The sequence below is a fragment of the Schistocerca piceifrons genome, chromosome 5 (assembly GCF_021461385.2).
Source record: "Schistocerca piceifrons isolate TAMUIC-IGC-003096 chromosome 5, iqSchPice1.1, whole genome shotgun sequence".
NCBI classification, from domain to species: domain Eukaryota; kingdom Metazoa; phylum Arthropoda; class Insecta; order Orthoptera; family Acrididae; genus Schistocerca; species Schistocerca piceifrons.
The window spans coordinates 646,042,496-646,059,178 of NC_060142.1; the positions used below are offsets into that span (position 1 = coordinate 646,042,496).

Consider the following 16,683-nt stretch of genomic DNA (forward strand, 5'->3'; position numbering starts at 1 on the left):
AATATATCTGGTTATTACTTTTTTGTTGACCTGAACAACGGTTAAGCAACGTTATCTTCCATTTCCCTGTTAATATATTAATATATTTTTGTTATAGTAAAGTAACTGCGTTGGGGTTAGAGGTGTTAACCAGAGAACAATACAGCAGTCACAATCGCTCTCTCAACTGTGTGTCTGAAAACACACACACACACACACACACACACACACACACACACACACACGCACGCACAGATGCACTACACGCACACAGCCTGCGCGAAAAATTTTGTGGCTCAGCAAACATCACGAAAAATACATCTTATAAAGGTCAACTTCACAGTCTTTGACATTCAGTTGTCCACTGTTTCTGGCTCTGTTTATCAGAAAATACATACAGTGAGTCGTTTTAGTATCTGCCATCAATAACACTATACAGTTTTGTTACATAATATTAGGCTTAAGACGCTTTAGTATACGAGGAGCACATTCATTGTAATTTTTCTTCAGTGAATCTGAATTATTTACCTACATTGTGAGCTGTGTAAGCATAACTTTACAACATAGCAGGGCATCGACGTTTGTGCAGTGAGCCGACACATTTGGGAGAAAAGTCTTTGGCACAATTATCTAAACCTCTTTGTTCACACACACACACACACACACACACACACACACACACACACACACAAGCACATACAAACATTATAACTTCATTTAATCTCTTCCTGAACAGCACTGTTATAATTTTATAGCAGAACTATACCGGACAGTGGAGTATGTTGCTCGTTTTTCACGAGTTTCTTGGTGTTGTTGCTGTAGATGCCTATTTACTTTAGCACTATATGTACTGTTTCCAGAACTGTTTGTTGTATAGACTTAACAGCAACAAATACAAGTAAATCATGTTAGTTTGTAGATACAACTAAATTCGTATTCTGGTAGATCTAGTTAGAGCGCGTCCTCAACTTGAATTCCTTAGTGCCTCCAGGACTCCCTCATGTCCATTCGGTTCGGCCTGCTGTCAGATGTGCATCGGGTTTTTTTTCTAGGGGGGGGGGGGGAGGGGTCAAGGCAGCAGGGCGATGGGCTCACCACCATTCCCCCCCCCCCCCCCCCCCTCTAGAAGTGCCACGGCTGCACTCTACTTGCACAGGTCAGAAGCCCTTTACCGGCTACGTGCCACTCACCTCTACTTTTAAAAATAACTCATGAAATAATCTACAAAAATATATGCAGAGGACCAATATTTCGAGCAGTAAATAATTTGTTTTAGATTACACTTTGCGGAAGCGTTGTCCAGAAAGGAGTTTGCTTCACTTTTTCTCGGGTCCAGAATACTAACCACAGCTGTGGACACTTTACTATATAACAGTATGACTTGTTGGTACTTTAATACACATTCAATACTCCGTCTGATATTTATCAAATAATGATGCCAATAATAATTTTGGTATAGCCTGGGAAGACAGAGGGTTAATAAATGAAATGTATACAAAGCAAAAAGGGACAGTTAGAACTGAGAATGTGGAGGCCTAAGAGATGAGCGCTGAAAATGGTGTAAGCAAGGATGCCCACTGTCAGCGAATCTCTTCAACATCTATGGAAAACAACTGATAGGTAGGACCATAGAGATTGCAAGACGCATTGTAATTGGAGGAGTAAGGACAGACTATAAAATACCCCGATGACCAAGCAGTGCTAGCGTAATCAGAAAAGGAGCTACAGAAGATGTTGAAGAGTATAACAGGAAGAGGCAAGAAGTATGCAATGAATTTAAGTACAGCAACGACAAAAGTGATGAAAATAAGCAAGAAGGAAGCTCCAGTTGACATATTCCTTAAAAAAAAAAAAAAAAAAAAAAAAAAGACAGAGCAAGTAAAGTCCATTCTGTACGTGAGAAGTTGAATGACATGGAATGGATGCCGTACAGAAGAAATAAGATAAGGAAGAGTATACTAATGGGAGATAAGCATCTGTGAAGGTGAAGCCGTTACTACCATCCGGGAGAATTCCAATGGAGCCGAGGAATAGATTGCTAAATGTTGTGTCTGGGGTGTAGGGTTATACAGCAGTTAATCATGGAAAGCTAAGAAGAAAGAAGAAATATGTCTATTAAGTTTAGAATTGTGGTTATGGAAAAGAATGATTGAGGCAAAGTGGACTGTCAGAGATAAGGACGAGGATCTACGGGGTGACAGAGTTAAAAACGAGAATCTAATAAAGAAAATAAGGTAAGGAAGAAGCTTGATGGAAGTTATCATAAAGAACAAAATACTTTAGCTGGGGTGCATACCGCCTGGGAACTATTTCCAACAAAGAATTAGAGGAAGAGGTAGGAAGAGATCTGGAAGGATGGATGACATCAGAGAAGGAAGAACATACAGACAGATGTAGGAAGATACTCAAAACAGGACGCAGTGGAGAGGCTTCAATTGAAACCTGTCATAAGACGGGTATACTAAAGAAGAAGAAGAAAAAGAAGATGACGAAGATATAGAAGAAGAAGAAAAAATAAGAAGAACTCCCTCTACGGGTTCTTTCAAAGAATATGAATAATGCGATGAAGATTTCGAAATGATAACTGAAACGTACTATTCTGTACATCAGGTTTGGTTAAAAAGAAACAGTGTAGTTTGTTTTATTAATTTAAAATACTTGTAATAGAATTATCATTGTGCATGTTTCGCAGGTAGACGGATCGAAGGATTAATTTCTATCTATTCCTACTGGTTATACGACGAGGCCTAAGCAGCAACTGGTTAACAGGGATCTTTCATCCCTTTAACTGTCAACTGCCCTGCTTTAAGGACATCTTCCACATTTTGGACGTAGGTCTTTACTTAAACGATACGAATCATACACAAAACTTGTTGACAACCAACTCTGCATTAAAGCGGTTTCTATAAGCAGTAAAAATAAAAATTGTTTAACATGTGCGTACCTACAAACTGTCTTGCATTAATTTAATATCATTGCTATTGTTACTAACAAGTAATATTCTGTGTCTTTGACGTTCCATATAATGAATCTCACACAGAATTTAGCATTTTGAGCAATCATTTGGAACTATTACGACCAAAAAAATTTTTAATTTCTGCAATCATTAAATCAGATCCCATTATCAACGCCAGATATATATCAGTGCATCTCATAAAATTAATTAGGTCAAAATATGCTATCGAAATCTTTAAACACAGATGCGACTGGTGGAATTGTCATGTTTTATGTCTCTACTAAAGTAACATAGACAGAGTCGTCAGATTTTACTAGTACAGGATTGCCTGTGTTATTTTCTTTGAATGGTATCATGTTTTCCCGTTATTTCTTATTCCTCGAGACATTGCAGTTCCCCCCCCCCCCCCCTCCCCCATATACTCTCCCCACCACTCCACCCACGCCTCTTTTGGTTTCTACATCCATTTCGAATGATCTCATTTTTTCTCACTTTCATAAAGTTACACATCTGTCATTCATATCTGTGATAGAGATATGCATAATGAGAAATACAAGTGGCTATTTCCAGTTCTGAAATATACGAAATGACATTTGTAGAAGATCATCTGCAGGTGACGAGTGAAAAAGCTGAACAGTGCAACAACGTGTTACCTTCTATCTTCGTCATGCCTTTACGTAAGTTTTACGTGGGAAAGACTTCCTACGAGTAGGCCATGTGGTATAATGGACATCGGACTTACGCGTCTGTTTGTGAACCTACATAATTGCTTAACGGGAAAAGAATGATTTTCAGAGGCAATGATACAGAAGTGATGATACAGGCGTTGATCTTGTGGTCATGTGGGTGTATTTGATTTAAGAGGACGAACCGCTTTTGTATTCCTGTATACTACAAGCACAATTAAAGTGATGTAAGGTAAACATGTATACGCTTTTATTAAAATGTGATTGAGGTATCACTGGTGCAGCGTTTCTTTCTGTTTTCCGAAGTATGTTTCCCGTGGCGTGATAGAAGGTAGCAAAGATAACGAGGTAACGAGAGATTGCCACCAGCGAGAGTGAGTTGGCTATGTTCATCAGATATCCTCACTGTGCAACAAACTTTCGTTAATTCGACATCCGGCAGGCACAGTATTAGACTGTAATGAGTCCAGCGCTCATAATTTAATTGGCAAATTCTTCCCTCTGGCAAATTTATTTTAGTTTCGAAATGTTACCCCGCAGCAGCCTGAAGCCATTAGCCACCAATTCTGGCAGCGAGGAATTGCTTACACAAAGAAAGTGATTTACACTGTAGTAAAATAAGATGTAGCACACACGACAACTGAAGTACGGAACCAACAATTCACGACTGCTACAATGACGGTATAATGGGAATTGCTGCATCAACGCGTAATGTCCTAAAGTCATCAAAAAAGACGGCTTTTATTAAAGCATTTAGAAAACTTATCATACTGAAACGGGAACAAGCGTAGCAGACATCGTTACAACTATTGAGACAACAATTTATGATTCATTAAGGTAGGCCATTCGTTGGAAACATTTAAAAGACACTAAAATTGCGTAAATATTATACTTAATTGCTGAGAATGATTTATCTATAGCTATCATACTGCAGCGTCTCCAAGAAGCAGTATTATAGTCGTTCAGTAATGACTTCCAGTCACTAACACTGCCAAATGTGATGCCAGTTTACCAATTAACATACATACATTGATAGTTGTTTGAAGCACTGCCTTGTAAATCTTGTCAGGAAAGCAGATTGCTCTTTGTTCAACCTTCACAGCTGGGAATTTTTTCGTAGAAGTTGGATATTTGCAATGAGATTACTTGCCAGTAGTGTAAGTAATTATGTGTTTCTTCCACCATAAAATATAACCATCGTAACTCCAGTAGGTTTTGGTAGGTAGTGGATAGTTTGTGTGACATGAAATCTTTCTAGTAACTGAAGCGCCACTAAATGCGCGTAGACTGTACGCCTAGACATAATAGTTCCAGAAGATACAGTCACTGTAGCAGCCAAAGTTCGTTTTAAATGGCAGGGAGATAGGGTCCGGAGTGCCGGCAAGGAAGCATCTGTGTAGCCGATAGGACAGGGAACGAATTTTGGCATTACTCTCAGCCGCGTACACGCGGAATCCTACAAAGCAGAGGAGCAATACGGGGCACACAAACACAGCTACGTCGGGTCCAAACGTCTGGGCAATGAGCAACACAGGGCACAAGTTCCAGGAGACACAGCCGGGTTGATATCCAGCTTCGTCACGCGGTCTTCTGCATCCTGCGTACGTCGTCACTGTAGGACATGCGTCACCACTGCTAACGTCACGGGGTTGTGGGGATGGGGGTTGGGGGTGGCTGGTGTGAGAGAGTTTAGTCCTGAGTTGATGATTCCGGCGCTACTCTCGGAGAAGCTCGATCAGTCTTGTTGCTGCTGTCGTGGTTCCCAGTTCTCGTGTAGTTTTCACGCTGTCCGTTACTGTTAACTGCAAAATCCACCAGTGGGGGTGCTGTTCTGAGGCTGGTCTTCCTTATCTGTGCAGGGCGAACGCTGCGACGGAAGCGGCCGCCGCTGCCACCACCAGCAACACGGCACCGTTCGCCGCGCTGCTACCAGCTGCGAACAGAAAAGCGGGCATGACGTCACATAGCGCGCTCTTACGGAAATTATGCAGTACACGTGAAACATTACAGCACTGGTGGAGCTAGAAGTTGGCATTTGTGCATATTTATACACTGAAGCCCCTAAGAAACTGGTATAGGCACGCTTATTCAAATGCAGAGATATGTAAACAGGCAGAATACGGCGCTGCGGTCGGCAACGCCTGTATAAGACAACAAGTGTCTGGCGCAGTTGTTAGATCGGTTACTGCTGCTATAATGGCAGGTTATCAGTACTTTGTTTGAACGTGCTGTTATAGTCGGTGCACGAGTGATGAGATACAGCATGTCTGAGGTAGCGATGAAGTGGGGATTTTCCCGTACGAACATTATGCGAGTGTACCGTGAATAGCCGGCCGCTGTGGGCAAGCGGTTCTAGGCGCTTCAGTCCGGAACCGCGCTGCTGCTACGATCGCAGGTTCAAATCCCGCCTCGTGCGTGGCTGTGTGCGATGTCCTTAGGTTAGTTAGGTTTGAGTAGTTCTAAGTCTAGGGGACTGATGACCTCAGATGTTAAATCCCATAGTGCTTAGAGCCATTTGAACCATTTGTACCGTGAATATCAAGAATCCGGTAAAACATCAAATCTCTGACGTCAAAGCGGACGAAAAACTCCTGCAATAACAAGACCAGTGACGACGCAAGAGAATCGTTCAACGTGACAAAAGTGCAACCCTTCCTCACATTGTTGCAGATTTCAGTGCTGGACCATCAACAAGTGTCAGCGTGTGAACCGTTCAATGAGACATCATCGATATGGGCTCTCGTAGCCGAAGGCCCACATGTGTACCCGTGATGACTGCACAACACAAAGCTTTACGCCTAACCTGGGACCGTCAGCATCTACATGTACATCTACATTTATACTCCGCAAGCCACCCAACGATGTGTGGCGGAGGGCACTTTACGTGCCACTGTCATTACCTCCCTTACCTGTTCCAGTCGCGTATGGTTCGCGGGAAGAACGACTGCCGGAAAGCCTCCGTGTGGTCTCGAATCTCTCTAATTTTACACTCGTGCTCTCCTCGGGAGGTATAAGTAGGGGGAAGCAACCCTCTCAAAACCTGGACAGCAAGCTACACCGCAATGCAGAGCGCCTCTCTTGCAGAGTCTGCCACTTGAGTTTGCTAAACATCTCCGTAACGCTATCACGCTTACCAAATAACCCTGTGACGAAACGCGCCACTCTTCTTTGGATCTTCTCTATCTTCTCTGTCAACCTCTGTCAACCCTCCCACACTGATGAGCAGTACTCAAGTATAGGTCGGACGAGTGTTTTGTAAGCCACTTTCTTTGTTGATGGACTACATTTTCTAAGGACTCTCCCAATGAATCTCATCCTGGCACTCGCCTTACCAACAATTAATTTTTTATGATCATTCCACTTCAAATCGTTCCGTACGCATACTCCCAGATATTTTACAGAAGTAACTGCTACCAGTGTTTGTTCCGCTATCATATAATCATACAATAAAGGATCCTTCTATCTATGTCTTCGCAATACATTACATTTGTATATGTTAAGTGTCAGTTGCCACTCCCTGTAACAAGTGCCTATCCGCTGCAGATCTTCCTGCTTTTCGCTGCAATTTTCTGATGCTAAAACTTCCCTGTATACTACAGAATCGTCCGCGAAAAGCCGCATGGAACTTTCGACACATTAGACTGTTTATGACTGAAAACATGTTGCGTGGTAGGACGAGTCTCGTGTCAAATTGTATCGAGTGGATGGACGTGTAACGGTATGGAGACAACCTCACGAATCCATGTTCGCCTCGTGTCAGCAGTGGACTGTTCAGCCTGGCGGAGGCTCAATAATGGTGTGGGGCGTGTCTGTTTGGAGGGATATGAGACCCCTTATACGTTTATATACGACTCTGACAGGTACCACGCACATAATCTTCCTGTCTGATCACCTGCATCCATTCATGTCCACTGTGCATTCCGACGGACTTTGGGCATTTCCAGCAGGACAATGCGACACCCCACACGTCGAGAAGTGCTACAGAGTGGCTCCAGGAACACTCCTCTGAGTTTAAAGACTTCCGCTGGCCACCGAGCTCCTCAGACACGAACATTATTGAGCATATCTGGGATGCTTTGCAACATGCTGTTCAGAAGAGATCTCCACCCCTTCGTACTCTTACGGTTTTATGGAGAACGCTTCAGGATTCATGGCTTCAGTTCCCTCCAGTACTACTTCAGACATTAGTCGAGCCCATGCCACGTCGTGTTGTGGCACTTGTGCGTGCTAGCGGGGGCCTTACACGATATTATGCAGGTGTACCGGTTTCTTTTATGCACTTCAGCGTCTCTTGCGCCATATTACCTGTTCCATTACTTTTCTGAATCGCTGAGTCACAAGAAATCCCATTATTTAACTGGTATTTCGGCTAGACAGCTTTCGGTCATCTTCCAAGTAGACTGAAGCTGCAGTCTCTTCAAGTTGCATCAAAACGTCGAAATTCGAGCTTTGACTTCATAATTCCGCGACTCGGTGGTCAAGGAAGGAGCAGGAAATCGGTTAGTGAAGAACTGAATTAACACAGAAATTAGTCTTTGTCTAAACGAAGCAGGGCTCTCTTCGATCACCTAGCAATGACATCGCTACAGTGCAGGAGACTGACGCATCGACGTCTCAGCGGAGATCGAGAGTCTAACGGCACTTGTACTTCAGACAAATCTCTTTCCCGTGGGACACCTTTTCAGGTCTCTGCGTATCTGTGCCCTCAAACGCAGTGACCAGGGTGTCGTGTTTGAAGTAACGGCTGACAGTGTTCCAGTCCGTCTGCTTACTCGAAAGATGCCCGAAAAGTATATGGCCAACAAATCAGTCGAAGAACAGGAATTTCTGCGGCTACTCGCTTGAAATCTAATGGATCATTTTGACTGTTGTATAAAAAGAAAATGGCTTCACTTTAGCTGTTTAATGATCTTTAAGGAGCCAGTCAAGTCAGACATGTTTCAGGCACCACGTCGACTGTCAAGAATCTTCGCAAAGCCAGCACAGCGGTCGTAACATTGCAGTCAGAGCCGGCTTCCAAATAATGTCATGAGAGACATTCAATATCTGAGACCTACAACTGATATGACTATCAGTTGGCGCTGCACGCTCACAAAAGGCTTACTACCCCACAGTTCAGACAATCTCTTCCACTCTTAATCCTACACAGCACAAAAATTACCATTTCTTCTGCTACAAAGATTTTTAGGAAAAATTCTGGCCCATCACCTAGGCTGGACTGAACACACAACTGCATTCTGTAAGGTGGTCTAAGTATCACTTCATTCACTACCGAAATATAAAAAAAATACTTCCACTCGAATATAAGAAGACACTTGTAGAGTCACGAATACTCCCCATCCTTGATTATGGGTATCCTGTCCTCCAAGGACTTTCGTATGAGAGCTTACGTCGGCTGGAACTGGCGATGAATGCTTGCCTGCGATTCGTTTGTGATGTACGCTATTTCGACAGTACCAATCTTGTCTATCAAAATTTATCATGGCTACTTGCCGATAAGCGTAGAGATTATCATACTCTGTGTGTATCGTATCATCTTCTTAATCGTCGCACTTTTCCCTATTTATCTTCAACCCTTACATTACTATCTGAACAACACAGGATAAATACTCGTTCCCAACAAAGTGGAATCCTCTCTTTACCACTACACAACTCTGTCATGTTCTCTAAATCATTTCCTGTATCAGGAACCCTACTTCGGAACAACCTAACTCAAAATATTAGAGAAATCAAAACCCTTCCAAACTTCAAAAGACAGCTAATGGCCCATCTTCTATAACAATAGCTATCTCTTCTTGCAACTCACTATCATCAAACCTACCTCCCCCTACCGCTTTTCTCTATCCTTACTTACAAACTTCATTGAAAGTCTCTTCTTCGCTAGAAGCCATTGTAACTTTCATATCAATCCCAACGTGTTTCATTATCCATTCCACTTCTTCTAATAGTAAACAACGCTTGAAGTGTGTTAAAATTAAAATCATTCTTAGTGACTCCACTATTTTAGTAGTATTATTATTGTTACTAATCTTATTATTGGAAATTATTACTTTTGTTAATAATGCAAATTATTGTTATTGAGTTTGTTTTGTAAGTAATAACTATTACAATCTTAATTCTTCCATTATTTTATCGTCATCATCATCATCGTCACCATCATCATTTTATTATTTTTATTATTGTAGTTGTTGCTAATTACTTTTTATTAATTCTGCAAATGAATATTACTGTTAGTTATATAATATTTTCTGTGTATGTTCCTCTAGGGGCCGATGTAAGAAAGGGCCTAAATGCTCGAATGGTAAGGCTAAGTACGCAAGAAATAAATAAATTTGTTTGACTTACGGGAGAGCGACACAGAACTGCTGAAAAAACTTGAGTTGTGAGACGGTTGGAGGCAGACACCAACCATCCAGTGAAATCTCGTTTCAAGAACTAGTATTTAGCGAAGAATATAGAGATATTGTTCAGCGAAGTACGTATCTCTCTCACAAAGACCACGAAGGTAAGGTCAGGCTAACCAGTAGGCGCACAGTGACATATAAGCAGTCATCTTTTGCACGCTCCGCAAACAATTGAAATGGAAAGAAACACAAACATATGGTACAGTTCTAAACATCCTTTTCAGTCATTTCACAGTGGTTTGCAGAGTACGGTTGTGGATGGTGAGGCACAGGTAGATTTAAAAGGCGAAACACGTGTTCTTGCAGCTCCCATTGCACGTATCTCTTCAAGTGTTGAGGTGCGGGTATCTGGCCGTTTCAGCGTAAACACTTCGAAAAACTACTAATAAAGATAGTCGAATGAAGCAGCAAGTTCACCGTTACCAGTCACTATTTATTGCCATAACCTTTTTCAAAAGTTTAAACCTCCGCCATCACGTGGATTTACTTGTATTAGTGTGGCATAGTGTTGTGTTACAACTCTGGTGTAACCTGTGGCACTGTCTAGTATAGAAGACTGGACGTAAACGTAAACGTAGAAGTATAAAAACTAAAGTAAATAAAATAAAACACCTCCAGTAGTTACAGTTAAAGGCTCCTTTCTCTGTCGTAATACATCGCATATAATCCGTCAAATTTTGTAAATAAAGATGGTCTCTAGAAACTAGTACGTGCAAAGAACATATAGTAAAACAGAAACAGCATTTCTAGCTGCTATTTGTACTCACTAGTTTCTAGAGACCATCTTTGTTTATGGGGTGTGACAGTTATATGCTACGTATTACAACAGGGAAAGGAGCTACTGACCACTGGAGGTTTAAACTTCCGGAACGGGTTGTGAAATAAAACAGTAACTGGTAATATTAAATTCGTTGTTCAAATCGATATCAGTAACAGTCATGGTAAAGCCTAACATAAAATGTTCGCATATATAGCAAAGATGATGAGATATTAGTTTAACTCCGTGTTTGACCACACTGGAGATATGACTGGTTGTTTTATGAATATTATTAAAAAAATGGTTCTAATGGCTCTGAGCACTATGGGACTCAACTGCTGAGGTCATTAGTCCCCTAGAACTTAGAACTAGTTAAAACTAACTAACCTAAGGACATCACAAACATCCATGCCCAAGGCAGGATTCGAACCTGCGACCGTAGCGGTCTTGCGGTTCCAGACTGCAGCGCCTTTAACCGCACGGCCACTTCGGCCGGCTATGAATATTATCCTATGATTGATGTTTTATTTGACAGTGCCTGGAGGTACAGAAACCAGCTGTGTCGATCACATTACGTACGTGCAGCTGTTACGGTGAATGTGCTTCCGAATTGACGTGATGCCTGAAACATGTCACTTTTGACAGAGTATTATGGGAAATTGAACGGGCGAAATGGAGTGCTTTGCTTTACATGCTAACGACACAGCTGTGCCATCACATGATGGACTCTATTACGCTTATATTTCATTACTGTATATTGTGTGCATTACGATTAATAAAAAGGAGAATTGAAGATCTGATTTGCCTTCAGAGAAAAAAATAATGGAACCTCATAATCACTCTTATATTAAGTTTAATAATTGCACGAAAAATTATATAAAAATTACTGCAGTTTCACGGAATTTGTGGACGTAAAGGTTCTTCCAGTATTGTAATGTAGGATAAGCTGTTTGAAATCTTGAGAATAATTACAGATACAACAATATCTATGATAGGTAGAGACATTAACAACGATATAAAGATAGTAAATCGAGAAAGATGAATTATTCTAAAAAAAAAAAAATCTATGTTACACTTACAGTTTATTGGCGCTCTTCTTTCATTTGTGGGAGTAACAGGGTATTAAAAGTTAATATTTGAGCACGTTATTAGAACACAAATAAAATATCACATTAACGCATGCAATATCAGTGTTTCAAGGCCTATAATCTTTAGGGTTGAATGTTGGAAGAAACTGGAAAATTTTTTATATGGGACGAGTGGAATTTACTGATGGAGAATAAATAAACCTAAGATGAGATTTTCGTAATGCAGAACGGCAACATACTGATGAATAATATTAGGTGACATTCAGTGGCAGAAGATTAAAAAATTATGACAATTAGGAGGCAAGAGAGAAGTGAGAGACACAGTGGTGAAGTTAGAGGACACCGCTCCGCTTCCACGAAATAAGGGTCACTTTGTCTGCAGGTTTTCGTGGCCGTTGTCACTGAAGTTTAATATTCTGGGTTATTAGGCGGCGTCATATTTCGTCTAAAAAGTTCGATGATTCGACCCCTCTGCTGGGATCTTCGTCAGGATCTTTTGGTGTCCACTACTGCTAGAAAAGCATTATTCATTTTTAGAAAAGTTTTAGAGACGTCCACTAAACACAAAAGACCAGCTTATCTTTGTTTTATTGATTTACAGAAGTCTTGCGATAGGATTGAGCCAACAGATGTGGTGCACTTGCTCTACAATCGGGGAATTCCTTCCAACTTAATAAAAGCAATTGAAGACATTTGCTCCAACAACGGCGTCCAGGCGAAAATTGGTTCTGGGTTAACTAGCTGCATATCAGTTAATTGTGACACCAGACAAAGTGACTCATTGCTACTTTTTAATATAGCCATGGACGAAGTGATAACAAGGGTATTGCATGGCAGTGGTTAGAGATTAGGAGGCGAAGAAATAAAAATTATTTGTTATGCTGACAAAGCAGTTTTTGTGGCAAACAGACAATATAACCGGCAGAAACATTTACATATATTTAACATTGTAGCCAAAAACCTAAATGTGGTCTTATCCATTCAAATTACCTAATGTATGATCACATGTATGGAACCAATTAGATGCAAACTGGGAAGTATATGGAAAAATTATTCAACAGGTAATTACATTTAAATAGCTTGGTATTGAACTGTACAACACTGTAAATGTCCGGAAGAAAGTCAGAGAACGAGTAGCAAAGCAAATAAAGTGGCTGGGAGTTTAAATGACAGTATCTGGAAAAACAAGCATATAGGAAAAGATGTAAATCGAAGAATACGGAAAACGATAATGAGACCATTTACGACACACACAGCTGAGACAAGGCCGGATGAAAAACAAAAACACTTTTGGAAACATCGGAAATGAAAATTCTATAGACATTTACAGGGAGGACGCTGAGAGATGGAGAGAGAATTGAAACCATTAGTTAAGGATGTAAAGAGGACTTCATTAATGAGTGGATACACAAGAAAAACACTATTGGAACGAAGACATAGACAGGATGAATGAACGGAAGGTTGTGTAAATCGAAAGAAAGAAATTACCAGCTGATAAATACTGGCCATCCAAGAAAAAGACGGCGCAACAACCTGAGGGTAGACTGAAGGGTACTGAAGAAAACAGGTTTTTGCCTAGGAAGAAAAGAAGGAGAAGAAGATACTTTACTTCCCTATGGCAAATTTATTTATTTAGTAGTTGAGTACCTGGCAATTCCCGAGTATGTATTTGTTCCAGTCTTCTATTAGTCAGTTTCCTCCTTCCTCTTCTCTCTATCCTTTTCCATCCTCCATCTCTCGGCCTCCTCCACCCCCTCCTCACCACCCATTCCCTCCTTCCTGCCCCGCTCCTTCTCTCTCTGTTCATCTCCTCCCCTTTCCCTTCTGTGTCCATCTCCTCCACTTTCCTTTCCGTGTCCATTGCTTCCCCTTCCCTCTTTCAATCCATCTCCTCCTCTTTCCTTTCTCTGTCCATTTTCCCCAACCCTTCCATCTGTTCATCTCCTCCTTCATCATCTTTCTGCCTGTCTCCTCCTTGCCCCATCTCTACGCTATTCCTCCTCTTTCCTTTCTCTGTCCATCTCCTCCTCTTATCAATCTGTCCATTTGCACCTACCCTATCTCTGTCGATCTCCTCCTCCTTCTATCTGTGCCTATCTTCTGGTTCCCCCTTGATGTCTGTCAATCTCCTTGTCCTACCCTCTCTCTCCACGTTATCACACTCACCCCAATAAGTAGTCGGATCTAACTACTGCGTTATTTCTTTCCAAATTGTAACTAATGTGTGTGCCAAATTAGTCTGAAATAGTTCCAGGGGATTAGAATGGGCTTTCTGACTGTGGCTTTGCCCTCATCTACAATTTATTTCACACATATTTAACATATTTCAAGCGTACTGTGCACATATTTCACCTGTATGTCTAGCGAATTTCACCCTGCAACTTCATTTTCACGCAGTTCAATATTTGCGACAATGTATCCTCTAAACTGTGTGTTTCACAATGACGTAATGTTTCAGGTACATCCACTTATATATATGCCTACTGTCTGCGAAATATGTAGTGAATAGGATTAATAGTAAAGGAATAATAAATTAAAGTATGAATGATGCGTCACTTTCTCACGCATCTCAGAGTTTATGACGTCATATCTACTGACCTATGTGTCGTACAATTAGTTTTTTTTGATAGGCACATTCACCTACAGATGCGGATTATGTCTGCGAAAAGTGTTGCGAACAAAGTTACTAGCAACCAAGTAATAAATTTGAACGTCTTGCATGATTTCGTGGTTTTTTACTCAATCTCAGAGTTTATGACGTTATATCTCCTAAACTAAGTCTTGTATAATGATACAATTTTTCTTGTACATTCAGTTGTACATATAAATACTAGCTGCAAAATTTGTCGCGAATACAGTTAATAGTAAAGACATAATAAATTAAAATGCCTTGTTACAAGCCGTAATTTTACCGCACTAAGATCGAAAATATGGCAAGCGATAAACTTTTTCCATGTCATCATTTTGTGTTGGCTGTCAGAGGGAAACAGTTTCGTATCGATTTGAAATTATTTGTAAAGTTTATTGCGAATCACTAGGTGCTCTCATTCTCAAATACGGGACGACTGAAATATGGATAGTCTCTCGTCGTGGGCTGCATTTCTTTTTCACTCAACACCCACCGTCCACCGCGGTTTGATAGGATATTTGCAGCCGTAAATGATAGGTGTACCAATTTCGGTGAACATCGGTCAAGTGGTTTTGGAGATGGTGTGCAACACACATACGTAGATCCTTTCTTAAAATTTCTATGTATTTGGCGTTGTATACATGGAAGAACCCTGGAAATACTAAAAGGTTTCAGATAGATTATATAATGCTAAGACAGAGATTTAGGAACCATATTTTAAATTGTAAGACATTTCCAGGGACAAATGTGGACTCTGACCACAGTCTATTGGTTATGAATTGCAGATTAAAAGTGAAGAAACTGCAAAAAGGTGGGAATTTCAGGAGATGGGACCTGGATAAACTGAAAGAACCAGAGGTTGTTCAGAGTTTCAGGGAGAGCATAAGGGAACAATTGACAGGAATGTGGGAAAGAAATACAGTAGCAGAACGATGGGTAGCTTTGAGGAATGAAATAGTGAAGGCAGCAGAGGATCAAGTAGGTAAAAAGACGAGGGCTGGTAGAAATCCTTGGGTAACTGAAGAGATATTGAATTTAATTGAAGAAAGGAGAAAATACAAAAATGCAGCAAATGAAGCAGGCAAAAAGGAATACAAACGTCTGAAAAATGAGATCGTCAGGAAGTGCAAAATGGCTAAGCAGGGATGGCTAGAGGACAAATGTAAGGATGTAGATGTTTTTATCACATGAGGGGTAAGATAGATACTGCCTACAAGAAAATTAAAGAGACCTTCGGAGACAAGAGAACCGCTTGCATTAATATCAAGAGCTCAGATGGAAACCCAGTTCTAAGCAAAGAAGGGAAAGCAGAAAGGTGGAAGGAGTATATAGAGGGTCTATACAGGGGCGATGTTCTTGAGGACAATATTACGGAAATGGAAGAGGAGGTAGATGGACATGAAATAGGAGATATGATACTGCGTGAAGGGTTTGACAGAGGACTGAAAGACCTAAGTCGAAACAAGGCCCCGGGAGTAGACAACATTCCATTAGAACTACTGACGGCCTTGGGAGGGCCAGTCCTGACAAAACTCTACCATCTGGGAGCAAGATGTATGAGACAGGCGAAATTCCCTCAGACTTTAAGAAGAATATAACAATTCCAGTTCCAAAGAAAGCAGGTGCTGACAGATGTGAAAATTACCGAACTATCAGTTTAATAAGTCACAGCTGCAAAATACTAACGCGAATTCTTTACAGACGAAAAGAAAAACTGGTAGAAGTCGACCTCGGGGAAGATCAGTTTGGATTCCGCAGAAATTTTGGAACACGAGAGGCAATACTGAACCTACGACTTATCTTAGAAGAAAGATTAAGGAAAGGCAAATCTACGTTTCTAGCATTTGTAGACTTAGAGAAAGCTTTTGACAATGTTGACTGGAATACTGTCTTTCAAATTCTGAAGGTGGCAGGGGTATAATTCACGTAGCGAAAGGCTATTTACAATTTGTACAGAAAGCAGATGGCAGTTATAAGAGGCGATGACATTGTAATTCTGTCAGGGGCAGCAAAGGACTTCGAAGAGCAGTTGAACGGAATGGACAGTGTCTATAAAGGAGGATATAAGATGAACATCAACAAAAGCAAAACGAGGATAACAGAATGCAGTCAAATTAAGTCGGGTGTTGCTGAGGGAATTAGATTAGGAAATGAGGCACTTAAAGTAGTAAAGGAGTTTTGCTA

At 40.9% G+C, this 16,683-nt stretch overlaps 1 protein-coding gene across 1 annotated transcript in view; it reads right to left on the bottom strand.

Moving 5' to 3' along the window:
* Positions 1–3,349: 3,349 nt before the first annotated feature.
* Positions 3,350–16,683, bottom strand: part of LOC124799176 (lachesin-like) — a 930,642-nt gene continuing 917,308 nt past the window's right edge. The window contains exon 10 of the mRNA XM_047262712.1: positions 3,350–5,554. Coding sequence (XP_047118668.1) covers positions 5,469–5,554 — 86 coding nt within the window. The 3' untranslated portion in view covers positions 3,350–5,468. The remainder of the gene's footprint in view (positions 5,555–16,683) is intronic.